The sequence below is a fragment of the Phascolarctos cinereus genome, unplaced genomic scaffold, assembly GCF_003287225.1.
Source record: "Phascolarctos cinereus isolate Bilbo 61053 unplaced genomic scaffold, phaCin_HiC Scaffold_4;HRSCAF=312, whole genome shotgun sequence".
In the NCBI taxonomy this organism is placed as follows: domain Eukaryota; kingdom Metazoa; phylum Chordata; class Mammalia; order Diprotodontia; family Phascolarctidae; genus Phascolarctos; species Phascolarctos cinereus.
Window position 1 is genome coordinate 62,556,192 of NW_027555847.1, and position 26,904 is coordinate 62,583,095.

General features: G+C 43.4%; 2 protein-coding genes across 4 annotated transcripts; both read right to left on the reverse strand.

Moving 5' to 3' along the window:
- Positions 1 to 221: 221 nt before the first annotated feature.
- Positions 222 to 1,507, reverse strand: LOC110204949 (histone H2A type 2-B-like). The gene is made up of 2 exons (XM_020981203.2): positions 1,339 to 1,507; positions 222 to 1,241 (listed from the first exon to the last, which is right to left on the reverse strand). Exon 2 carries the CDS (start codon positions 1,221 to 1,223, stop codon positions 843 to 845), a length of 381 nt encoding a protein of 126 aa, XP_020836862.1. The 5' UTR covers positions 1,224 to 1,241; positions 1,339 to 1,507; the 3' UTR covers positions 222 to 842.
- A 5,170-nt stretch (positions 1,508 to 6,677) lies between these two features.
- On the reverse strand, positions 6,678 to 25,373 carry HMCES (5-hydroxymethylcytosine binding, ES cell specific). Of its 3 annotated transcripts, none has more exons than XM_020981204.2 (7): positions 25,294 to 25,373; positions 23,638 to 23,842; positions 20,287 to 20,430; positions 16,633 to 16,752; positions 13,785 to 13,951; positions 12,901 to 13,087; positions 6,678 to 7,204 (listed from the first exon to the last, which is right to left on the reverse strand). In XM_020981204.2, the coding sequence occupies exons 2-7, from the start codon at positions 23,818 to 23,820 to the stop codon at positions 7,016 to 7,018; spliced, it is 990 nt and encodes a 329-aa protein (XP_020836863.1). In that variant the 5' UTR covers positions 23,821 to 23,842; positions 25,294 to 25,373; the 3' UTR covers positions 6,678 to 7,015. The 3 variants fall into 3 exon arrangements, with proteins under 3 accessions (XP_020836863.1, XP_020836864.1, XP_078008367.1); XM_020981205.2 differs by lacking the exon at positions 25,294 to 25,373 and adding an exon at positions 25,181 to 25,284; XM_078152241.1 differs by lacking the exons at positions 23,638 to 23,842; positions 25,294 to 25,373 and adding an exon at positions 20,668 to 20,992.
- Between the last annotated feature and the right edge of the window lie 1,531 nt (positions 25,374 to 26,904).

Below are 26,904 nucleotides of genomic sequence, written 5' to 3' on the forward strand. Positions count from 1 at the left end.
CTGGACTATATAAGAGGCAGGGAGAGGGAGAAAGAATAGAAAAGACCCGTTTCCTGAGCCCTGGCCTGACCTGCTCAGCTCTTCACATTCGCCTTCTCCCAAGCACGACCATCCATCCCAGTACCCCCAAAGCCCAGGGAGCCCTTCACCCCTCCCCTCCAGGACCTTCCCTGGCCTGACCCACGGCTTCTAGAAAGGAAACAGCAAAGCAAACCACCGGGGAAGGGATGGTAATGGTGACGCCACCGTGGAGTTGTTTATTTTAGGAACCAAAAGGACAAAGTCAGAGCACACACCACCACTGCCACCCCCACGCCCTATTAAAGTGACCCCGCCCGTACAAGTGAAATAAATAAATAAACACAGATTCTGCCCACCAACGGGAAATAAACATAGGGAGCTCCCAAAGAGCAGGGTTGTTTTTTTAATAGAAAAAAAAATAGTGTAGGGGAGGGTTACTTCTCCCGTCCCGTCCCGTCCCGTCCAGTTCAGTTCCAACCGGTCCCCTCCTGTGCACATCGTGGGTCAGCTCCGGATCGAGCTCACCCACAGGGGAAGGGGACATCCACACCCCAGGGGAGAAGAGGTAGACATCTTGGCACCGCAGCCCTTAGCTATGGGTCTGGGGGCGCTTCCTAGGGGCCCACCGGAGAACACAGCCCAGCCGTCTAGACTCAGGGCTTCAAACCACAGCCCACCCCGGCTGCCCCTACGGTAGGGGCGAGCCTAGCCCGCTCCTCCCACCCGGGCCCAAGAGCCAAATGGATGCAGGCAGCTCCGAGCGCAGGTCCCTGGGGTGCTGGGCTCCCACCCCCCAGCTGCGTCTCCCCGAGGGCCTCGCCTCACTTCTTGGAGCTCTGGGTCTTCTTGGGCAGCAGCACGGCCTGGATGTTGGGCAGGACACCGCCCTGGGCGATGGTCACGCCGCCCAGCAGCTTGTTGAGCTCCTCGTCGTTGCGGATAGCCAGCTGCAGGTGCCTCGGAATGATGCGCGTCTTCTTGTTGTCGCGGGCCGCGTTGCCCGCCAGCTCCAGGATCTCGGCCGATAGGTACTCCAGCACCGCCGCCAGGTAGACCGGCGCGCCGGCCCCCACGCGCTCTGCGTAGTTGCCCTTGCGCAGGAGACGGTGGACGCGGCCCACGGGGAACTGCAGCCCAGCGCGGGACGAGCGCGACTTGGCCTTGGCCCGGACTTTGCCTCCCGATTTGCCTCGGCCAGACATCTCGGGAGGACAGAGAACCTGCAAGGAGACAAGGCGCTGCGGTCAGCGGCGAGGCCCGGGGTCCGCGCCACGGAGCCCCTGGATCCTCCCGGGGCGGGCTCGCTGTGCCGCCTACCTCGCTCCGCACCCGGGAGCCGCAAAGGCCGCTCGGCGGGCCGCAGAGAGCTGCACGCCCGCAGCGACAACAGCACCAGCAGCAGACACAAGCTCGCCGAACCTAGGCTGGGCAGGCTAATATAAATAAAGACCCAGCCGCTGCTCACTTCCCATTGGTCATCGCGGGATCGGAGCTGGGCTGCGATTGGTGCGTCTTCCGATCCGCGATTTGCATAGGCTTGCGAGCACACTAGTTTCAGCTACAGAGAGCTGGCGGGTCGCGCCCAGTGGCTCCCGTTTGGTAATTGAGCGGATGGATCAGCGGACAGCGGGGCTAGAGCTGCTGCACGACAAGGGAGTGTCCAGTGGGGCACAAGATGCTCCGTAAGCAAGCCTTTCCCCACGCTGCGGGGGAGCTCATCGGCGAGTTTCATCTCGCCGCGGGGCAACGTTTCCCCGGCTGCTTACAGTCCCCAGCAAACCCCTCCGAACAGCTTCCCCGCCCGCTACGCTGGGGCGTCCCTGCCTGGCCCATCCCGCCCCCTCTCTTTCGGAACCCGGGAAGATGCTACGCGGTTTCCTCTCCTGCCCCGAGCAAGCCTGTGGCCGGAGAAGCCAGTGCCCGGCAGCTTGGCATCCCAGCGCCGCAGGGCGTAGCGCGGCCCCGCTGTTTCCTCTCGGGGTCTGGGAGAGCTCTCAGGCTCCACCGCCGAAGAGCGCCCGTCTCAGGCTCGGCCCGTGCCCGGGACTATAGCCGATGAAAGTTTCGGGCCGTGCTCAGGTGGCCCTGTCCGCTCTCGTTCGCCTCGAAGCCGATTTAAACGCGGGGTCGCACAACAGTCCCAGCCTGGGTGTAAGAGAAAGACCGTAGCTGTCGATGAAAAGTTCTCCCGGGCTTCCGCGGGCAGCATAGTCCTCGAGCCCGAGAGAGCGGGGAGAGTCTGCGGCACCAATTTGTACTTTCAGGGGGATCATCTCTGGGGATCCCCAAGCCGTGGTCACCTGCGTGAGGGCAAGCTTCCCCAAAGAAGGCAGTCGGGCTGTCCGCCTTGAGGGGCGGAGGACGTCCCCAGAGATGGTGACGCTACCCGGCTCAACGCCAGATGAGGTCGGCCCTGAACCCCCACCCCCTCCAACCCTTGAAAGTGGCTTCCCAGGGGCTGCTAGGTGGCGCATCGGAGTCAGGAGGTCCCGAGTTCAAATGTGACCTGAGACCAGACCCTTGACATTTACTAGTTATGTGACCCTGGGCAAGTCACTTAACCCCAATTGCCTAACTCCCCCCCCCAAAAAAAATTGGCTTCCCATGTAACTCCGGCCCACCTTGTCTTTTCAGCCAAGCATTTACTGAGTACCTACTATGTGCAAAGTGAAGGGCAAAAGGCAATTGAGGAGCTCACAATCTAATGGGGACAACATGCAAACAAGCTATTTACAGTATAAATGGGAAATAATCCACAACGAAAAGGCACTTGGATTAAGAGGGATTGGGAAAGGCTTCCCACAGAAGGCAGTGTTTTAGCTGGGGCTTGTAGGAAGACAGGGAAGCCGGGAGGCAGAGATGAAGGGGTGGGGCTTTCCAGATATGGGATGCACACCATCTACTTCCCTAACCACTCACAACAGACATTTATCAATCCAGTTCTGATGCCCGTTGCATTCCTACTTTATAGCTTAAAACACAAACCAAATGCCTTCCCTAATATGACAGCGGGGTTGGGAGGGTGTTGCTTTGACTTCTTATATCGGTTGTTTGTCCTTCCTTCTTGTAGAGGATCATGACATCGATAAGGTTATGCCAGGACATCTAAGTGAATTGGATTTAAGTGAGGGAGAGCTGTGCAAGGTCACCAGCCTCACCTTCTCCTTGCAAGCCATCTGGGCCCAGTGGCAAGACAGAGATCAGAAGACTGGAGAGGGTCCCTTATACCAGTTGGCTCCATAACAATAATGCACTTACCTGGTAAAGTCATGCATTCTGCAAATATTAGGTGCTTTCAGTGCTTTGCACTTGGCATAAGCTTAATAGATGTTTGTTGAAGGATCCTTGCTATAGGCATAGATGTTTGTTGAAGGATCCTGGCTATAGACACTGGAGATACCAAGTCAAGTCTACCCTCAAGGAGCTTACATAGGGGAAAGGGGGAGGCAGAGGGTAGGGAAGGATTAACAGGTAAGACAGATACATAAATATAGGGTAATATGAGGGAGAACTCTGGAGGAACACCCCTGTATCTCCCCTAGCAATTGGAAGGAGGAATAAGAATCGGGGGGATTCCATGAGGACCTGACCCAACTTGGGGGATGGTATCTTGAGAGGCAAAGTTGAGGATGGAGAACACTGCAAAGTGGGAGACTTGGTGTACATGCCCTGAGGAAATGAATTTAATGGATGACAGCCTGTTAATTAGTTTATAGTCAACTGGTGGAAAGCCCTAAATGCCAGGTTGAGAAGTCTGTATTTTATCTTAGACACAAAAGGGAACTATTAAAGGTTTCTGAATAGGAATTACAGGCCTTAGAGTAAGTGAATGAAATGTGGAAGTAGAATCCAGAATAGTTGAGGATTCAGACCTTGGTTACTGGAAGAAGTGCCTTCAACAGAAACACTTTAGAGGACCGGCAGGTTTTCCAGTTAAAGGTGAATTTTGTTTTGGACATAGTCTAAAATGCCAGTGGGAACATCCAAGTGGAGATGTGACAAGGGCAGTTGGTAATCTGGGTCAAGTTTTGCAGAAATCTGTATACACAGATTTGGGAAATTTACATAAGCAGTTCCATATGGATCTATGTGGTGTCATTGGCCTAGATAAGAAGCAGAACAGAATCTGGGGGCCTTTTTCAGTTTCTTTTAACTCTGAAAGAATACTAGTAGACCACTCTTGCTTTCAGTGTGTGACCAGCCCATCCTTTTTTCCTCATACTTTCCCCTATGACATAAATTAATAAACAGATGAGATCACCAAGAAAGTGTAGAGAAAAAGTGCTGGACACTGGTATTGTGTAGTACCAGTGTTTATGGGGTAGAAAATGGATCACAAACTGGAGAATGGTCAGATAGGTAAAAGAACCAGGAGAAAACAATGTCATGGAAGACAAAGGTGAGTATCCAGGAGGGGGTGGTCAAAGGTGTCAGAACTACAGAAAAGTCAAGTAAGATTAAAGAAGAGTTTAGGAGTGCCTGATACACAGAAAGTCCTTAATAAAAGGCCACTGCAGAGGCAGCTAGGTGGCGCAGTGGATAGAGCACCAGCCCTGGAGTCAGGAGTACCTGAGTTCAAATCTGGCCTCGGACACATAACACTTACTAGCTGTGTGACCCTGGGCAAGTCACTTAACCCCATTGCTTAGTCCAAAAAAGAAAAAAAAAGTGTAAAAAAAAAAAAGGCAACTGGATTAACCATTTACCTTCAATAGAATTTCAGAAAAACATGGTTAAGTCTTATAGGAACTGAACAGTGAAGAAAGGAGAACCTAGAGAAAAATATACATTCAATGACTACAAAAATCTAAATAAGAACAAAAGACAGCTGAATTCACATTAAACACAATTACCAAGGGTTTGGACCCGAGGACTTCCCCTCCATAGGGGAAGGAGTAGTATGGATACCTAATGTTAACATACAGGCAGGTAGGTGGATGGAGTTCAAGGACTGGAGTCAGAAGAATCATCTTTCTTGAGTTCAAGTCTGGTCTCCAACACTTACCAGCTATGTGACCCTGGGCAAGTCACTTAATCCTGTTTGCTTCAGTTTCCTCATCTGTAAAATGAGAAGGAAATGGCCAACTACTCCAGTATCTTTGCCAAAAAAAAACCCCAAATGGAATTATGAAGAGTCAGATACAAATGTTACATCATACACTGAGTAACAGATGTAATCAACTTTGTCAATTGGCCTGCCTTTTTCTTAGTAAAAGGAAAGATTCTATTGGGGGCAATTGAAAAGAGATTGTAGAAGTTACATGAGGTCAGGAGCACAATGTTTTGTACACAATGACTGTGTGTTGAGTGAATCTTAGTGGCTGATTAAATTTAGATTAGAATGAAATGTGGTGTAAATATTTATTTATATACATTTTATTTGTTAATTTTCTCAAATGTGTATATGTATATATTGTCCCCTTAAAACAGCTGTAAGTCAGCTCAGAGACCTCTTTTGTTCTCATATTCCCCAGGTTATCTAGGACAGGACCGAGGCCCTCCCATAAAGTATTCAATATATTTGTTGCCCTTTACAAGATCACAGATCTGGAGCTGGAAGGCACCTCAGAAGCATTTAGAACAATCTCATTTTACAGATGAGGAAATTTAGTGAGGCCCAGATGGGTTAAGTGCCTTGCCCGGGGTCAAAGGTAATACAGATGATCTGCAGACATCCTGTGACTCAAGGCAGTGTTCTTTCCCCTGTACCATACTGCCTCCTAATTTAGTTGAGGAATGGAGGGGTGATTTAGTGACAGCCTTTACAACCTTAGCTGATATCCTCTATGAGGACAAACGTGGGTATCCCGAGTCCAAATTATTAAAGCATTATGTAAATGTCAACTAATGCTATTTGCTAAGCACATAAAGAAAAAAAATATAAAAAAACCTGACAAGGGGTCACTGAGAGTTTCTTTTTATTATTTCCAAATTGATGATTTCCATACAGAAACCGAACAGTGCTTCCCGGCCAGCGTGATTCCTCAGTCCTTTGGACATGTTCTGTCGTTGGGAAGCTGAGTAGGACCCCACTGATAGGAAACAAGTGTCACTTCGACCTCCTACACAGCTCCCCTTCCAATGTCACATTCAAAACTGGAAAAATCCATCACCAAAAGACCAAGCCACAACACTCCAAAGGTCAAAGAAACATCACAAAAAGCTGGATGAACTAATTGTGAATGGTCCAATTACTTCCATAAGAGGTCCTAACCCCCTAGGTAACACTAGTCTCAGGAGAGGTCATAAGCTAGGCCCCTCTTCTGTGAACCTGGCTCTTTGGGAATTACCCTTTGCCCTTGAGCTCTGCCCCCTGAAGCAGCAGACAGTTTCTCTGAGCCTGGTGAGCCCAGAGAAGGCATCTTAAAGCCTCAGAGACAAACACAAAGGTTCTGGTCCTTTAAGTCTACCAGTCCACACCTGGCAAAGCTCACTACACATTCCTGAGATACAGATTTTTATATAAAACCCAAACTGGGCTGCTCCCACCACCGGCTGCACCCCTGTGATAGCCTACAATCCATGACCTCATTGTGCCGCGCATTTCATCAAATTCACGTAAACAACTTGAAAAAGACAGCTGAATGTGAAACCCAAAGGATGAAAAACAGGAGAAAATTTCAAGTACAATGGCCTTATTAAAGAGACATTAGGCATTCAGTATAACAATTTAATACAATTCAAGAGCTAAATTTGGGTTCAATAGTCTTTTTCCTACCCAGGCTTTGTAAATAAAAAAAATAACATACACATAGTAGGTTGCAGTTGTAGGGGAAAGAATACCAATCAAAGAAAGAAAAGCGCCCCCTAGCCCAGTTTGGCCATTTTTAGCACCTGGACTATAGGGGGAGAAGAGGTGGGAACAAAAGCTGCAAAATGGGAACCCCTGGAGGAGACACCTGGACAGGGAAGAGTTGGAAATCAGGGGAGCTGAAAGAGGACGTCTCAGCCACCCTCAGGGGCCCCCAGAGAGAGGCTCCCTACATTTCTGTGATTACAACTTGGGCCTCTTGTTAGAGCACAGCTCATGCTTTTTCAGCCACCGTTCCATTAACTCTGCACTGCCTCTCTTGGCAGAAGAACACTTCTGTGCAGAATGCCTGGACCTCTTGGGAGGATCACGGTCTTCCTTTGAGGGGGATTTTGGTGTTATCTTCTGTCGGCTCGGAATAATGTAGGGCATCTATAAGGACATAAGCAAAACCATCATTTTTAGGTTAGTACTGAAACTCAGTCTGCGCTCCATGTTATTTAAGAACTTTGGGGGCAGCTAGGTGGCACAGTACCGACCCTGGAGTCAGGAGGACCCGAGTTCAAATCCGGCCTCAGACACACAATAACACTTACCAGCTGTGTGACCCTGGGCAAGTCACTTAACCCCAATTGCCTCACCAACCAAAAAAAAAAAAAAAAGAGAGAGAGAGGGGCAGCTAGATGGCGCAGTAGATAGAGCACTGGCCCTGGATTCAGGAGGACCTGAGTTCAAATCCGGCCTCAGACACACAATAACACTTACTAGCTGTGTGACCCTGGGCAAGTCATTTAACCCCATTGCCTAGCCAAAAAGGAAAAGAAAAAAAAAGAACTCTGCCCAAATAATTTCACTCAATTGTTCATCAGGCAGCAGTGATTTAATTAACTGTACCTTCCATCTAATCTCAGATGATGTCTCCTCTGCCATCAATTTCTTCCACTTCACCTCCTAGCCATCTCCTCACAATGCTGACTCCGCTCTTGCCATCGTCCTCACCTTAACTCCCCCAAAATCTTGGACTCTGCCCCTGGGTGGCTGTAATGGCCAGGGACTCCCTGACTGCTTTCCCACAGCAACAAACAACACCCCCTCCAGTTGGTGGATTTGACTATCGGGTTCCAGCCATAACTAGCCCCATAAGGGTCAGGAAAAGAGGAACTACCCTGACTCCATTTTGGCTTCTACATGGCCAAATCTCTGGTGCCACTCTACTCCCAAGGATGATTCATCCTGGTCACCCACTGTCTCTTCCCCTGCCTAAGCTGTTCTCTAGCTTCTGCCCACCTTACCCAGATCCTGCCTCTAGAGCAGGCTGTGGGAATTCTTAGTCCTAGGCCTATATATCTTTAGCCAGACCACTAATCTCCTGGCAGCTGGAATTGGAGAGAACAAGGACCAGAACTATGAATTCCAAGTCCCAAGGAGGACTCCTGTTTCTCTAACCAAGACTAAGACTGGGAATAGGGTCTTGCCCCAAACCTCCCTGTGTCCTTCAGTTCCCCTCCTTTTGACCTCTTAAACTTAACCAGGAGGAGGACAGTGGCTTAGCTCTGATATTCTGAGTAGCTTTATCTGTCTAGAATGACCCTCTCACTCCCCTCCTTTCCAGTTACCCTTTATGTACAGTCTTCTCACTTTAAAAGATAAGCTCCTTGCGGGCAAAGGCTATATTACCTGCATGTATTTGTATCCCAAAGAGCTTAGCAAACTGCTCTGAATAGTAAGCCCTTAACAAAGAGGTCTCTCCTAGAAAAAATAGTAACAAGATTCATTTGGAAGAACAAAAGGTACAGAATATCAAGGGAAGTAATGAAAAGAAATGCTGGGGAGGGTGGCCTAGCCGTTCCAGATGTTAAACTGTATTATAAAGCAGCAATCATCAAAACTACTTGGTATTGGCCAAGAAATAGAGTGGTGGATCAGTGGAATAGGTTAGGTATACAAGACACAGTAGTCAATGACTGTAGTAATCTACAATTTTATAAATCCAAAGATCGCAGCTTCTGGGATAAGAACTCACTATTTGATGAAAACTGCTGGGAAAACTGGAAGAGTATGGCAGAAACTAGGCATAGACCCAAATCTCACACAATATAGCAAAATAAAGTCAAAACGGGTCCATGATTTAGATATAAAGACTGATACTACAAGCAAACTGGGAGAGCAAGGAATAGTTCACTTGTCAGATTTATGGAGAACAGAAGAATTCATGACCAAACAAGAGATAAAAAACATTATGAAATGCAAAATGGCTAATTTTGATTACATTAAAATGAAAAGTTTTTACACAAAGTCAATGCAACCAAGATTAGGAGGAAAGTAGAAAACTGGGAAAAAATTTTTACAACCAGTATCTCTGATAAGGGCCTCATTTCTAAAATATATAGAGAATTAAGTCAAATGTATAAGAATACAAGTCATTCCCCAATTGATAAATGGTCAAAGGATATGAACAGGCAATTCTCAGATGAAGAAATTAAAGCCATCTGTAATTACATGAAAAAATGTTCTAAATCACTATTGATTAGAGAAATGCAAATCAAAACAACTCTGAGGTTGACTCTGACATACCATATCACACCTATCAGACTGGCCAACATGACCAAACAGGAAAATGATAAATGTTGGAGAAGATATGGGCAAATTGGAATACTAATGCACTGTTGGTGGAGTTGTGAAATGATCCAACCATTTTGGAGAGCAACTGGAACTATGCCCAAATAGCCCTAAAACTGTGCATATACCCTTTGATCCAATGATACTACTGCTAGGTCTATATCCTAAAGGCATCCAAAAAAAGAGAGAAGGACCTATTTGTACAAAAATATTGGTAGCAGCTCTTTTTGTGGTGGCAAAGAATTGGAAATTGAGAGGATGCCCGTCAATTGGGGAATGGCTGAGCAAGTTGTGGTATATGAATGTAATGGAATACTATTGTGCCGTTAGAAATGATGAGCAGGCCAACTTCAGAAAAACCTGGAACGACTTGTATGGACTGATGCTAAGTGAAGTGAGCAGAACCAGGATACACAGTAATAGCCACGCTGTGCGATGACTAATATTGATAGACTTAACCCTTCTCAGCAATACAAGGATCTAAGACATCTCCAAAGGCCTCATGATGGAAAATGCTATCCATATCCAGAGAAAGAACTATGGAGTTTGAATGCAGATCGAAGCATACTATTTGCTATTTTTTTCTTCCATTTTGTTTTGTTTCCTCTTTCTGGTGGTTCCTCCTATTGGTTCTAATTCTTCCTTACAACATCACTAACGTGAAAACACGTTCAATAGGAATGTATATGTACAGCCTATATCAGATTGTGTGCTGTCTTAGGGAGGGAGGTGGGGAGGGAGGGGGAGAAAAATTTAAAACTCAAAAGCTTATGGAAATGATTGTTGATAAATCAAAATAAATTAATTTTTAAAAATAGGTCTCTCATTCAACCCTAGCCCCAGATATTTCTCATTATGTTATACTGTCAGCCCTCATGCCCAAGATAACAGCCTGCTGGTATATGGGTGGGTCCCTGCATTGTCCAATACCTTCTGGCTCTGCCACTATTTCATATTCCTATGGGTCTCTTTTTCTAAGCTCGATGTTGGCTGCAGTTCTCTCTTTTTTGGGGGGGGGGTTTGGGCCATGGGTGTTAAGTGACTTGCCCAGGGTCAAACAGCTAGTATGTGTTATGTGTCTGAAGCTGAATTTGAACTCAGGTCCTCCTGAATCCAGGACTGGTGCTCTGTCTACTGCGCCACCCAGCTGCCCCCCAGTTCTCTCTTTTCTCAAATGAAAAAAATACTTCCAAGTTTCCTACTCACAGGGATCTTGTATCAAAATAGATACTACATGCCACATCCTTCACAAAACTAAAAAAGCTAAATAAATATTAGATGTTGCTGTTATTATTTTGGAGAAAACATATTTGGGCCACGTTAGCACACCATTTAGATCCTCCAAGTTCCACCCCTGCTTTAGGTTGAACCATCAGAAATCAAAATATTTAGCCTTTATTACAGTATGGCACAGTGCACTTGGGAGTCAGAAGACCTGAGCTTACAATCCAGCCTTGCCACACTTCCTAGCTAGGTGACTTACAAGTCATCCTCATCTGTAGGAAAGAACTATCTGTGCAGCTACTTCAGGGCTATTCTGAGGATTAAACTGAAACAAAGAAATGAATGCTTTTTCAGTCTTCAAGTGTTATTGGCTCTGTGTCAACTATTATCATCATCTTCCTCCTCACCTCCAGATACATTCAATGCATTTCTATTTAATATTAGGTACTTTTCCTTTTCAGACAATTGCTATAAGAGCCATATGAATAGTATGGCTTTTTCCTCAAAAAGAAATGTCTCTTTAACAATAACATAGTATATTCCTGCTTGAGTTTAGTTGGGGAGGAAGGTTATTTTAAGACAAATTTAGATGCTTTCTTTTTATCAGCAAATGAAAACAGTGTTAGATATTTCACTTTTTTGCCTCAGCTGCCAGGAGAAAGAGCTAGATTCAGAGTCTTTCAAGTAACTAGTAGCATCAACTCCTTCTGTTTAAGATTATATCTGTTCAATTTGTATCCATAATTGTTCTACCTTATGTTACTTTTTACTTTTCCCAAACTCTTTTTATTTTTTTCCCCCAAACCCTTTTTTAAAGGAAGGCAGGCCACAAATCTAACATTAATAAGTCGTGCATATCCACAGACCAAACTATGCTGTTCTATACTCAAGTGATACTCTGATAAATTCTGTGGACTGCCTGGTCACCTAAGAATGCTTCCATGCTCTGTGAAATGTCTTAAGGCATACTCTGACAGCAGAAAGCAGCACATAAATAATAAAAGTTTCTATTTTTTTAGAGCCTAAAAAGGCCACTAAAAGGCTTGGTTCAAAGATATTAAATAAATGTAATCCAATGCCATCCTCTGGTAACAGCGATCATCTTGAACTAAAGCCTGATAGAATGGGAGCTCCTTCAGATTGAGTATTGTTTTGCTTTTCTCTTTGTCTCCTTAGCACCTAGCACAGTGACTGGTAGACAGCAGGTGCTTAATGAATGCACCTTGTTGACTAACTGCTAACCAATACAAATACTGCTGCTTGGCAACTATGAAGTGCTTAATGTAACAGAAATAACTGTTGTTGGGGTATTTTTTTTTACTAATACTTTAAGCTTACATTTTGGTAGTGATTACTTTTTATTAGTTTAAAATTTTACAGGCATCTTGGGAATAAAGTTAAATAACAGGCCTGCAGACGGCCTGCAAGAGAAGGCAATAAAAAGAAAAAAAGGGTGGATCATTGATTGATAGGCAGGCCAGAAGATGGACAAAAGGGTACACAAAAATTCCTCAAGTGGCAAAATCCAAATCATTTTAAATCAAACAACTGTCCCTGTAATTCCCACGACATATTATTCCACATTTAAAACTAGTGAAAAATTGAGGCAGCTAGGTGGCATAATGGATAGAGCACTGGTCCTAGAGTCAGGAGGATCCGAGTTCAAAATCGGCCTCAGACACTTGACACTTACTAGCTGTGTGACCCAGGGCAAGTCACTTAACTCCACTGCCTAGCCAAAAAACCAAAGCAAAACATCAACTAGTGAAAAATCACCACTTTTCTCCTGCCTTTGTGACTAGAACCAATCTCTAATGCTTGGGACACTCTCCCTGAGATCTCTGAGATTCCTGCCTGATCTAACATTTCCACTCTGGCCCTCTTACTGACTTTTATTAGCTCAGAGCTCATCTCATTCATCTTCAGGGATAAAGAGAATTATAAAGTAGCACTCTTACTCCCTACCTCTACCCACAACGGTACTATACTACTCATAAACAATATAATAATTTTAGGTGGTTCTAAGGTTAGGGTACTGGATAGAGAAAAAGAACTTTTTTTTTTTGGTTAGGCAATGGGGTTAAGTGACTTGCCCAGAGTCACACAGCTAGTGAGAATATATGTCTGAGGCCAAATTTGAACTCAGGTCCTCCTGAATCCAGGGCCGGTGCTCTATCCACTGTACCACCTGGCTACCCCCAAAAGGAACATTTTTTAAATCAAAGTCACTCTGACATACAGTATTTACATGCCTGCCTAATATTCTCCGTCTTAATCACTCTTACCTCTTCGATCTCAACAGGTTCAAGACACTGGGGTGTATTGTTCAGGGAGTTGTTCACAATAGTAGAAACTGGATGGAATGTAATGTTCTCTACAGGATGAATAACCTTCAGAGCTTCATAAATTGGGACCTCACCAAAATCCAGCCATTTAGCAATCGCTTCCTCACCATCTAGTATAGCAGGCATCCTAGCCAGAATGGTAAATGGTAAAGAAAGAGGGAGACAGGATGTTGGACTCTTTTAAAGAACCATTCAAATATTACAAGAGAAAGAAAAAAACGATGAGTTACACATTCAAGCTCCTCACTCAGCCTTCCTTGTTCCCTGCCGTCATGGACCTAAAGAAATATCAAGGAGTCTTCCTATACCACTATCTTGTTACAACTCCAAATTCATCATAAGGCAGAAGTGCAGCCCGAGAGTTTTTATAAGAACCACATTTTAACACTTGCCTATAACAAAGTCCAATCATTGATTCTAATGGCATGGACAACAGTCAACTCAAAGGGCACTAAAGAGAAAATCAATGCATTTGTAAAGAAAGATCAAGTAGACAATTCTAGCTTGTATTAAATAGAAGCCAGTGAGGTAATCTGCTTATTAATTATCAAGAATGGGCCTCATTAACTACAGAAGACTCGTAGTAGGAAAGATTCACTCTCCTTATTTTATATGAAAGGTAAAATGAGTCACAGATAGGAAAAAAGCTTGTCCAATGTTGCAAAATGCATCAATGATGAAGTCAGGACTAGATCTCCAGCCCAACTCCCAGTTCATTGTCTTTTTTCATATTCTATAACCGTTTAGAAGAGAGATGAAGAAAGAAAAACTCCCTGATACTTTTGGTCTCCACTGAAGATGCTTAATCGGGCCTCCTCACTTGCCTGTGATGAATGTCACTTAAGGCTTTGCAGGAGTCCACTGTGATGACAGTGTAGGAGTAGATGGGCTCGCCTCCATGTGGTGGCACCCAGCAGTCAAAGATTCCAGCCATTGTTAGCAGCCTCCAGTCATCCCAGACTTCCTCATCCACTGACCGGCTGAAGAAGGACTGGAAACAAAAGACATAGGAAGATCCCAGAAACATACTTGTTCTTTCTGCCCATGGGGCACATTCTCCAAACTAAAACAATGGAAACATTCTAGAAGGAATTCAGCCCATGCCTCATTTCCCATTTATATTCTTTTATTCCTATAGATAATAATTAGTAATAATAATACATAGAAGAGACCATTTTTAGAATTAAGAGCCCTGGCTATTTATTCCTACCAATATTATAAATATAGAAAACTCATTACAATTGCCATACTTACATGTACATTTAATAAATACGTACTGAAGATAATGGAATGTAAAAGCATTTATTAAGCACTTACTATATGCCAAACATCATGCCAATGCAAGTAGAAAAGTGAGACTATCCTTGCTCTCAAGGGGCACACAGACAAACTGGGGAGACAACACATAAAGGAGAGCTCAGTTCATGGCAAACAGAAAGGCCAGGTGGCACTTAGGCTGGAAAGGAAAAGCAGCAGAGCAGATGGTAAGGTCCAGAGGATTAGGAAGCAATAGCAGGGCAGACAGTCCCTGCCTGAACAAGCAGTAAACGAGCTCCAGGGTCAGCATGGAGGGGGACTCTGGGACACCTCCTGCACAGGGGGTGAAGTCTAAGTTTCAGCAGCCAGACGGGAGTAGGTATCCAGTGTCTGGAGGACGATGGGGCAATGAGGAGGGCTGGGAAGGGGAAGGTCCGCGGCTACCGAGATGGTGCCCAATAGTGCTGGTCCTGATGCACAGGCAGCCTCTCGGCAAGCCAGGTTGGGAGAGGAAGCTAAAAATAATTCCTCCAGATGTGCATCCCCAAGTTTGCAACTAAGGAAGGGGAAATTTAAAGGGATGGTCCCTTAAGGTCATAAAATAAACTGTGGCTGTGACAGCAATAAGCCCTAATGACTCCTGACTGCTAGTTATTTTAAATGGAATTATCATATACAACAATTAACCTAAAGAGAAGCAAGACTACATCCTGGAAAGCAAAGATATTGAAGAGATTAAGTGACATGTGGGCAATGTTTTGAACTATTTTTTTCTTCCAATCTCCGAGTATTCTTGAAGACATTAAGCCAGGGTCCTAATGAACACTTTTAACTACCACGGTAGTGCTTCTTGATGTAAGAAATCATCCGCGAAAATTAATTGGCAGGATCTTAAGGGTCAGTTATACAATTTGCTCCTTTACAAGTTAACCATCCCCTGTCCCACCAGGCAGTGAGAGCAGAGCACCAGTGATTCTATTTGTGGCAAACAAAACAAAACAAAATAACCAAAATGTTGATAGCAAGTCTAGTCATAAAGCACTGAAGTAAGGAAGTAAAAAACCCCAACATTTTAGTCCCACTGCTGGCAATGACTTCAAGCATATGAGCAAGCTGCACACTCCCAAGCATAGTTGCTAATTATAAAATGACATTAAATAGCTTTTGTCTGCTGCCATATCACACAGGTGCAAGCACCCAAACACCTGTTGTACAGAGGCCATAAAGTGAAACAGCAGATTCAATGCAGCCAACATTTATCAAATACCTATTATATGTAGAGTGTTGTGCTAACCAACTGGGGAGACACAAAGATAAGTATAACATAGTACCTGTTCAAATAAGGGGACATGAAACATACACAAGTAACTATAGTACATAGTAAATGAGTTCGTAAAAGAAATATAAATGCTATTCAAAGTCCAATGTCAAAAAGACTAGCCAATAACAGACAACTGAGATCCCAGGAGAGCTTTGGAGACATTCATTACATCAAGGTATACTATCTTTCTATACAATTGCCTCAGTCTCTACATGTTAGGTTACCCTTCTTGTTATATGCAACAGGGGAGATGCGAAGAGTGGGTAGTAGACTCCCCCCAACAATGAGAAATTCAAAACAGAAAATGATACCACCCAAAGGACAGCAAATGCTCCCAAAAGATAATGAAAGCAAACTAAATGTATGAATCTGAAATTTAACACTTCAAAAAGGAAACTAAGCATTGTCTGTCTTATGAGCATGTTAACACAATACTGCTGAAATGTCTCATTTAATTTCTTTTTAATATTCTATTGTGTCAAAAGACTAACGAAGTATATTTCCCACCTCTTGTCAGAGTGGTGATGGACTAGAAGTGCAAAATAAGATGTGTATTTTCAGAAACGGTCCACATGTTAATTTCTTTTGCTTGACTATACTATATATCAGTTACAAGGGAGGGCTTCTATAGTGGAAGGGAATGAAGGGGGGAAGGGGCGAAAAGTTGATGGGTAGTGATAATGATGGGAAAAAAAACAAAGGGCATCAATAAATCATTAAAAAATACACAGAAGAGAGGGGACATTCATAAGGGAACATAAGACTGTTAAGGCAATTTTGTTACTATCATGTTAATTTAACATATATTTAAACCCAAACTATGTAACAAAAATTTAATTTCACATAAAACCCACTTTTCTTTCCTCCTTTGTACATTGAAATGTTCATGTCTGTTGAACTTGGTAAGTTCATAGCAAAAAATAAAATAAATTAAAGTATACTGTGTATGTCCTTACCCATGCATTTGTCTTAGAAGGTAAGCTCCATAAAAGAAAAATGTCCTTTCTTTTCTTAACTTGTTTCTGGTACCTGGAACCAGTGTACTATTCCATATTAATTATAGCTACTTAATAAATGTTTCCTAATGAGTATACCTGTTCTTTCTTGATTTGGGGGAAGTAGATGAAATAAGGCTGCTTTTCCCCCCGAAACTGCTGCCACTCAAAAAACCCATCTGCCAGCACCACACATCGCCTGCCCTTTTCCAGAGGCACCTGAGAGAAGACCAGAATAAAACATATCACGTCAGAGTTGTTGTTAGGTCAGAGAAGAGAAAAACAGGCCTATCCACAAGGGAGGAATGATCATTGATCCAGAGTAAAAAGGACTGATACCACAGATGGCAGCAAATTTCATTACACAAATTAATGCAATGAATCCTTGGTCCTTGAACCAAAACAATGCCAAGCCTTGTCATTTCACTTTGACATCCAACTAACAAACCATTTTTGTAATTTATGGGGACAGAAAAATAGAATGACATCCTCATTACCCCAAGATCCTTCCTCTTCCATGGTACATAAAGCACAGACATATACAATCAGTCTTCTACCTCTCTACAGAATAGCAGCAGCACAAGACCAGTAGAACTGATGCTACATGGTTAAGAGGAAAACAATGTCACTGTTGCATTAAATTCACTGAATCAGATCAATCAGAGGAGAATATCCTTCCAATCAGACCATGCAACAAGGTCTAGGCGTTTAATCTTAAAAACATAACTTTGTCCCCACCTTGTGTTTCCAAATACACCAAAGGCCTATTGCCCTAGTACCCCAACTCTCAAGGATTATTTATTGCTGCCACCTAACAGGTGGAGATCCCTTTTTTTCCCACTTCTTCATCTCCATAACTTAAAAAAAACATGTTTATTGATGTCACTGTTATATATTATGTACATTTTTCAGTATCCTTCACCTGACACCCTCCCTCTCATAAAGACTTTTTTTTAAATTTTAAACTAAGTTATTTATTTTTAGTTTTCAACATTCACTTCCATAAGCTTTTGAGTTTTAAATCTTCTCCACCTTCCTTCCCCCTCCCCAAGATGGTGTATAATCTGGCGCTAAATATTCATTCTTATTAGACATATTTTCACATTAGTCACAGCAATTTTTTAAGGCCAGTATTTGGTGTCACATAAATTACTCATGGGATATGGACACTTCACTCAACTTAAGCCGAGCTGTTGTTTTTTTTTACATTTTACACTAATGTATTTAATCAAAATATCAATATGTAGTCCTGAATTCCTTTAATATCCACCTACTTAGGTAACTTCAGCTGTTACTCAAGTTAATTCAATAAGCACTGATGAATTGCTTCCTAAGTAACCAGGGACCATGTTAGGGGATATAAAGAAAGGAAAACAAGAAACAATCTCTGCCACTGAGAAGCTTACATTCTACAAACAGGTTGTGATAGGACAGTTCTGTTCAGATCTTTCATTGTTGGGATACACAAATACAGAAAGGATTGGTGATCTGTCCAGCATGGAGAACTCCTTGTGTGGGAAATCTTCTCTCCAATAGAGGCCATCAGATCATGGCAACTCACATATGACTTAGATAAATCCTCTTCATGTTCCACTTGAGTCCTGTATTTGAAAGTCAAATTTTCTATTCAGCTCTGGTCTTTTCATCAGGAATGCTTGAAAATCCTCTATTTCACTGAATGACCATTTTTTCCCCTGAAGGATTATACTCAGTTTTGCTGGGTAGGTGATTCTTGGTCGTAATCCTATCTCCTTTGCCCTCTGGAATATTATATTCCATGTCCTGCAGTCCTTTAATGTAGAAGCTGCTAAATCTTGTGTTATCCTGATTGTGTTTCCACAGTACCTGAATTGTTTCCTTCTGGCGGTTTGTAATATTTTCTCCTTGACCTGGGAACTCTGGAATTTGGCTACAATATTCCTAGTTTTCCTTTGGGGATCTCTTTCAGGAGGAGATCTGTGGATTCTTTCAATTTCTATTTTGCTCTCTGGTTCTAATATATCAGGGCAGTTTTCCTTGATAATTTCTTGAAAACAGCCATTCTTTTTAATAAGAAATTTGTAAAGGGAAAAAAAGTACCACAATACTAACCAACATATTACAAAAATCTGACGTTCCATGCAGTATCTCATACCTATGGTCCCTCACCTCTGCAATGAAACAGGGGGAGATATCTTTTCATGGCTCCCCTTTGGGGACAAGCCTGGTCATTGCAGTTTCAATTATTTTGCTGTTGCTCTAACCAATTACATTGTTGTAGTCATTGTGTATACTGTTTTCCTGGTCCTGCTTATTTTGCATCAGTTCATCTAAGTCGTTTCAAGCTTCTCCAAATTCGTCCTTTCTCACAGCACAGTAATATTCTGGTGTGCACATGCACAATTTGTTTACCATTCCTCAAATGATTGGCATCTACTTTGTTTATAGTTCTTTGCTTCCATAAAGAGTGCTACAGGGGCAGCTAGGTGGCGCAGTGGATAGAGCACCGGCCCTGGATTCAGGAGGACCTGAGTTCAAATCCAGCCTTGGACACATAACACTTATTAGCTGTGTGACTCTGGGCAAGTCACTTAACCCCATTGCCTAGCCAAATATTAAAAAAAAAAGAGTGCTACATGAAAATATTTTGGTGTTATATGGGCCTTTCTTTCTGTTACTGACATCCCTGGGGCATGTGCCTGGCAGCAGAATCTTCTAGATCAAATTATACAGACATTTTAGTTTATTTATTTTTGCAAAATTCCAAATCCATAACTTTCTAATTCAATGATTTCCTTTTATTATCTTAATTAGATTTCAGGAAGCTCCCTTTCATCTTATTTTTAAGTATCTTTGATAATATCTCTGGATATCTTTCTCTCTTCCCATTAACAAGACTGGTAACATGGGGCAACTAGGTGGCACAGTGGATAGAGCACCGGCCCTGGATTCAGGAGGACCTGAATTCAAATCCGGCCTCAGACACATAACACTTACTAGCTGTGTGACCCTGGGCAAGTCACTTAACCCCACTGCCTAACCAAAAATAAACCAAAGAAGACTGGTAACCATAAACCTCTGATTGTTTAACTCCAAAATACACCACTTCTCAACTGCTGATTTCTGCCCAATATAATTAGCACAAAGCATTTCATACATCTTCCTTAAGAAACTTGTTGAAATACACACTAATTTTACTTCAAAAGGTTTTTAAAAATCCAAAAACATTACAATCCTTTTCTGTTACAATCACATAAAGTGGCTCCTACTTTCCAAAAGGATCTTAGGGTGGTGCTTCACAACATTTTTCAATCTGTCACACACACAGAGATGTATAAAACTGGTATAGCCCATCCAGTGGAGTAAGAGGGGAGAGAGGAAGGAAGTAAGCTTCTGAAAGAAATTTAATGAGGCCATTTAGACAATATGGTGGATGCAAACAGAGGTGTACAAAGTGCTTCAAGCTGCTGGATTCTAATATTAGAGCAACAGGGAGATAGATCAGAGAAGGGAAGAGGAAATAAGGATGAAGTCCATGGGAGGTGTTCTCTGCAACAGACCAGGCAGGAAAGGAGCTAGTTTATAACAACGTGTGAAAAAGGATTTTGTTAATGAAATGATTGGAAAACACTGGTTTACAGTCAGAAAAGGATGACGACTGTAGCCCTTTAAAGATGAATCCTTAACTTATTTCCTGGGCAGACAGGTATAACAGATGGCTTCTGAAGGAACAAAAATGAGGATTCTCTTCTACCCCAAGAGAGCCATACCTACCTTATACGACCGTCTCTCCAACATGGTTTCACTGCGACAGTTGCTAGTATTGAACTGTATCTTTGAAGCATCAGCCTCTCTGACCCAAGACGGGATCAAGCCCCAACGCATTGCAGCAATTACCCGATCACAAGGGTCAGCATCCTGTCCAGGGAAACAAACAGGTAGCTAATCAAAAGAGGCTCATGTGCAATTTATCATTTTACTTGACTTTCACTGTCTATAACAAAGATAAACTGGACAAATGACTGGGAACTCTGGAAAATTAAGTTGGCTGTGGATACTTCTTGTATCATATTCCCTTAAACAACTTGAACACAAAAGGATGTGGGCAAGTTTTTAGGACTAAAAGATTCAGCTTGCAAGAAAAAAATGACTTACCAAAATTGGGATAAGCAATCTCTTTCCATCAGTCATGATACTTTTCTCACTATTAACATCAACAAACATTTACTGAGTGCCTGGAATGTTTTAGACCAATTAACAGATGATCTAAAACACAAAGGGATAGTTTTTGCCCTTAAAAAATTAAAATAACAAAGCAAAGCAGCATATGCTAAATGCTAAATGAACGGTACAGAAGACAGGAATGGAGAGTTAACCAGCGAGGGCTGAGACTGGTCCATGGAGGAGGTCCTTTCTTTCACTGATCTAGGTAGATTCAAGCTAAAAAAGCCTGAACAGAGAGGAGAAGGGGTTCCAGGTAGAGGAAATAGCACGTACAAAAAACTTGTTTGTGAAAAACAGCATCAGTGCAGTGACAGCGGAAACATCACGTGAGGAAATAAAGCTGGAGAGGTAGGTAGAACACCAGTTTCTAAAGGGCAAACCAAGGTGTTTATTCTGTGGTAACTGGAAGGGAGTGAAAATATCTTAGGAAAACTAGTCTGACAGTGGTGTGCAGGCTGGGCTAGAAAGGACCAGCACAAAGTGAAAGCAGGGAAACTACTGCAGTAGTTTGAATTCAAGGTGATGGGGACCTGGACCAGGGTTTTGTCTATTCTATTCCATTAGGAAGAAGCTTGTCTCCAGGTGAAATGGAAAAGAAGGAAAATATTTAGTGACAGATAAGATTTAAGGAAGAAGAAAATTACTCATTCAACAAACTTTTACTAAGTGCTTATTATGAATCAAGGATTTACATTAGGCATCCTTAAGAAAAATGATAAAGCCTTAAGATTTCAGCACGATGGTCAATTTCAATTACATACAAATATCCTGCTCCAAGTTTTAGCTTCTCCTTTGAGAAATTCTTTCTTTTTTTTTTTTTAAATTGGATCTGCGATTCTATCAGTAAAAGGAACTCCCAGGAAGCTGTTTCCTCTAACTCTTTCATTTACAGGCTTCTAGTAGCTTCCGGAACCTGAGAAAGTTATGGGTCGATTATGTGACTTGCCCAGGATCACACAAGCAGGAAGCCATCAAAGACAGTACTTGAATCTAGCTCTTCAGGATGCCTCTCACTTCTTCCTTTTCATATCTCACACTCAGAATTATTTTTCCAATGAACTAATAGCCCTCGTTATACAATGTCAAGTTACAGTAACTTCTAATCACATTTGCAAGACTAAAATATCTCTCTAATACCAACAACATACTTCAGGGATCTCTGTGTTAATTCACTATAAATCTATGCACAGAACACACTATGAGCTTTTGCTTCTATCTATAAGTAATTATACTGGACTAATCTAAGTGTTGACTATTAGTGCTGTCATCTCATGAGGAAACCAAATAGGAAACAGCTGCACAAAGTTGGCTCTCTGAAAACTACAAGGTGCGAACACTGAAAATACCTTTTGTATTCGTCTTTTCTCACTTCCCCTTTGAGCATATGACAAGAACAGCAGCTGTGTGGGCAGTGAGGCAGGTAAATGAAAGAGGAATTGATTTCAAATACAGGGGTTTCAAATGCAAATACTGCAATCCGTGCCTACCCCTACTGATTTGAGCTACTGAACCATTGAAATTTCTTAAATTTTGCTCTAAGCTTTGCAAACCCATTTTTAAAGCTCAAAAATAAATCAAAATGAGTCAATTTCTTATGACATTTTTGTCATGACCTGGAATACATGGGGGTAGTGGTAGAATAGCAATGTCCTTTTGTTGGAACCTAATAACAGTTATCAGTAAGTTCAAACAACCAAGCACAATAATTGCTCTGGGTTCCACCTTTTGCTTGCAATCTGCCTGCTCTGCCCATTGCATTTGAGAGGAAGGTGGCTCAGACAGTTGGCCTAAAAACGAAAGACCTGAAAACACTCCCAGCAAAGCAGGCTGACTTGTCCTTAGTGCTTCCAACCCCGCAAGCCTCAGATTTCCCCCAAGTTGCATGCTTTATGAAGAACCAACCAGCACATATTCTTGAAACCAAGGCTAGTCTGCCCGGGCAGGCTGACTCGTATTGGGATTTTGCTTTGTAGAATGAATGCAACCCTGGAATGTAATCCTGATATACTGCTGCCTTCTTTGGAATACCATAACACACTGCTCTTCAGGCTTTATCCTAAAAGGGCTTGGTGTCTCCACAAAGGACACTGGGAAATTACTCATGTCACAATAACATATTTCAACTTTTTAAGTGGCCTTAATAAAATGATTTCTGAATTAGATCAAGTTAAAATATTGTAGAATACCATTCAAAATACAGAGTGGTACCCTTTAAAAACAGAAACCAATTAGGATTTTTCTTTTTTTTTACACACAGGTGTTCATTATGGAGCACAGAACAATAATTTGTCATTTCTCTTCTAGAATGTGATTGTATTACACACACAAAAATCTTTAAGGTGCTTGAAGGAGCACTTTATGGTGCTCAAATAATTCTTAACTAGTCCAGAAAACAATGTAAGGAGATGATTACTAGAACCACAAATAATACAACTCCACTTTGGAATGTTGAACTAGATTCACCTACTTTGATCTAGTACATAGCTAAGAAATGCAAAAGATGTGTTAAAAATAAAGAACTTTTAGACATATAAATATGCTTACAAAACATTCAAGTATAAGGAAAACTAAACACTAGAACAAAAAAAATTATGTGCAAAGTTAAGAATGAGCTACCTAATACACTTGATTGCTATTCTCTGGAAGTTAGCATAGAACCTGGCACATGGTAGGTAGGCACTTAATAAACGGCTGCTGATTTGTCTTCTAAAGTACAGACACTGGTGAGACATCTGCTTTTGGCTGAGGCTTCTGTAATATCCGTAGAGACTAACACATAGTGGGGAAAGCCTGTACTCTGAGACGAGATCTCTAAACCAAGTCAGCGGGATGAGACCATAAAATAACTACTGAACATCACAAAGTCTACCATGATGGACTGAATGCAGAGGGAGTAGTTACCTTTTCAAAATGTAATCGAGACAAGAGCACTGGACTGTTGGACTGGGGACTCTTGTTGTAGGAGGGGAAGTACTTATCTTCATCCTTCCAATCTGGCAGCTGCTCTTGCCCAAAGCTGTCAATGTAACTACATGCCCTCCTGACAGTCTCTACAGGCAAGTGGCAGGATGTTCGGCCACACATTCTCTAGCACCGCTTCTCAAGCCTTTTAAAACAAAGATCAGGTGAAATTACATAAAATCATCGAAGACATTTGTGAAAGCTGCCTCACAACATACTTCAATGGGTCAATGATCTCCCTGAGGGGGTGGTTCCCTCCAAAGGTGCTGATCACAACCCATTCATATATCTTCCTTAACCAAATCGCACAGGTTAGTGCAGGTCTTTTAATGATTACACAGGTGCCACTGAAGCACTTAGCCTTTCCATTTGACTGGCCCACCTCTTTTTCAGAGAAGGTAATTTCCTGGATTTTATGCCATTTTATTTATTTTATGCCATTTCTGCATAGATCTTACTCAGTGACGTGCCACCTACACCCTCTATGTGGTTTTCCATTGCTTCTCTGGGTCATCAGAAATTCTGCTTCTTCAAAAACCGTGATGCTGTAGGATTTGTAGCCAAATAGCATTACTGGAATACCGGTCTTAAAAAAGATATCGTCCTTGTTTTGAAGGATCAAGAAACTAGCTGAGGGTCACTCACAGACTTCCAACCCACATCTCTCCAGACTCTAAGTCTTGCACTCTTTCCAGGTTGTTTCCCAAATGATAGGTCCCGTTTCTTTAGCCATATCAAAATTCAATTTCTACGTAACTTGACCTGATTCCCCCAGCTAGACCTCTCCCAAGGTGGGCAGTGGATACAACACTTAGCTGGGTGACCCTGGTCCCTTAACCTCCCTGTACTTCAGGGGCTTCACCTGTAAAAAAATCTGTCATCGCCCTTCCCTCAACTCCTACGTACTTGGTATTTTTCCCATTTGAAATCCTACTTTGCATCAGACGTGCATCCACCTTCTACCTTTGAGAGGTCAGGATCTCCCCTTGCATCCCCACAACATCTCATCCGGTCGTGCCATTAATATTTGAGGAATGCTTGACGTTTCTGAGGATGCTCTGGGCCCAGAAGCCCTGAACTGTGAGGCCCCCGTGGCAAGGTCTTCTCTGCCCCACCCAGGAGGATCTCTGTTTTTATTCCCCACTCCTAACTTCCTTTCCCCTTCTTCTAGATGAGGCAGTAGATGGAGAGCTGAGCCTGAAGTTGGGAAGACCCGAGTTCGAATCCAGCCTTAGACACTTACTAGCCGTGTGACCCAGGTTAAATTCCTTAATCTCTGCCTGCCTCAGTTTTCTCCTCTGAAAATGGGCCTGATCACAGCACCCACCTCCCAGGGATGTAGCGAGGGTGGGAAGAAAGCTGGCATACAGCAGGCGCCTCATAAGTGTGCCCTCGCGCTCTCTCCCCCCCCCTCGTTGCGGCAGTTCGGTCCGTCTTTGCCCCCTCCCCCACACAAGGTGTTTCTCTCCCCCTACACACATACACACACGGTGGGGGGCCTCGGCTCCCCTGCCTTCCCGGGCTCCGCCTCCCCTCCCGCTCTCCAGGCCCGAGCGCGCCGCCGCCTCGCACAGTCAGGCCGGGGAGGCCCCTCACCTCGCGCTCCAGCCGCTCCCTGGCTCGCCTCGACCCGCTCGCCTCCCACTCCCTCCTCCCCTTCCCTTCCCGCCTCTCCCCTCCCACGCACAGCCCCGCCCCTCCCGCGGTCACGTGCCGCATCCTCCCCTCCCCTCCCCCGTCTTCCGCCGCCCGTCCCCCGGTCACGGTCTTCTCCGCTTCACTACGCATGTCACGCTTTGCGGCCTAGCCCTCGGAGGAGGAGGGAGAGAACAGGAAGGGGAGGAAGAGGAGACGACGGGAGCGGAAGAGGCGAAGGAGGAAGAGCGGGGAGGGGAAAACTGAGGGAGGAGGAGGAGAGGAAGAAGGAGAAAAAGAAAGGGAGGGGAGGGTCCCGCGCTCCCCCAGGCTGCGCCTGCCTTCCTGCTGCTTTCCCCCCTTTACTAGGCCACAATCGGCAACAAATAAGACCGTCCCCCGGTCTGGGCCGCAGTGGTGCCGCGGAAGCGGGAGCCGGGTTTTCTCTGACAAGTGAAGGGTTGGACCAAGGGCCCTGATTGCTCCAAATGGATGATCCTGCTCCCTCGCTCTGAGATGAAAAGCATGCTGGGAAACTCGAGCTCAGTAACCATAATAACACTGGCCCAGGCATTGGCTAGGTTTGTCATGTTTGTTGCAGCATCAATTCGGCTCACATTGGAATTTTTTTACGCTTCCAGATGCACCTCATTTGGTCAGATGAGCACCACCGGCTTCCCGAACAATTAGCAAAACAGTAACTAGCTTTGCTGGCCACCGGTGGCTACTTCCTTGCTGACCTGCACTTCTGGTAGATAGTTCCACCTGAGAACTGGAAAGAGAAGTCTGGTATCACCAAAGGGCTCAGGTTGTAGGCAGTAAGACCAGACTAACCTAATTTCTTTTTTTATGGTTATGAAACTTCAGATCAGGGTAAAACATAAATAATTTACCCAGATTTAACAAAGTCTCTCAAATGGTATTCTTGGAGACGTACACTATACAGTAGTCAGGTGAATTGGAAACTAGACGAATTGGTAGACACCAAATAGTTATTAATGATTAGAATTCAAACAGAAAAGTCATTAGTGAAGTGCCCCAGGGACAGGTGTTTGACTATAACTGTTTAGTATTTTTTTTATTAATTATTTTAATAAAGGCTGAAAAGACATCCTTTCCAGATTTTCAGATGACTCAAAGCTAAAAGGGGGAGCTAACACATGGGAGGACCATACAGTCCAAATAGATGATGACAGAATAGAAAGTTGGGCCAAATTGAAGATGAAATTTAACATCTTAGAAATAACTAAGCTCACAAGTAGCTAGATAGCAGCTCCTCTGAAAAATGTCTGGGAGTTTTAGTGGACTGCGAGATCAGTAACAGTCACTAATAAGGTTATCTGACAGCCAAACAAGCTAGTGTAAAATAAGGCAAATGCAAGAGAAGGGTAGGTGGATAGAGAGCCTGAGTTTAAGTCTAGCTTAAATACACCAGTTCTGTGCCCCTGGGCAAGTTACTGAACTTCTCAGTACCATGATGACTCTCTAAGAATGAAAACTGCCCATCACTAAAACTGAATAGTTGACCATTTGCATTGGAAAAAGGGAATTTCTTCATTGGGAGTACAACAC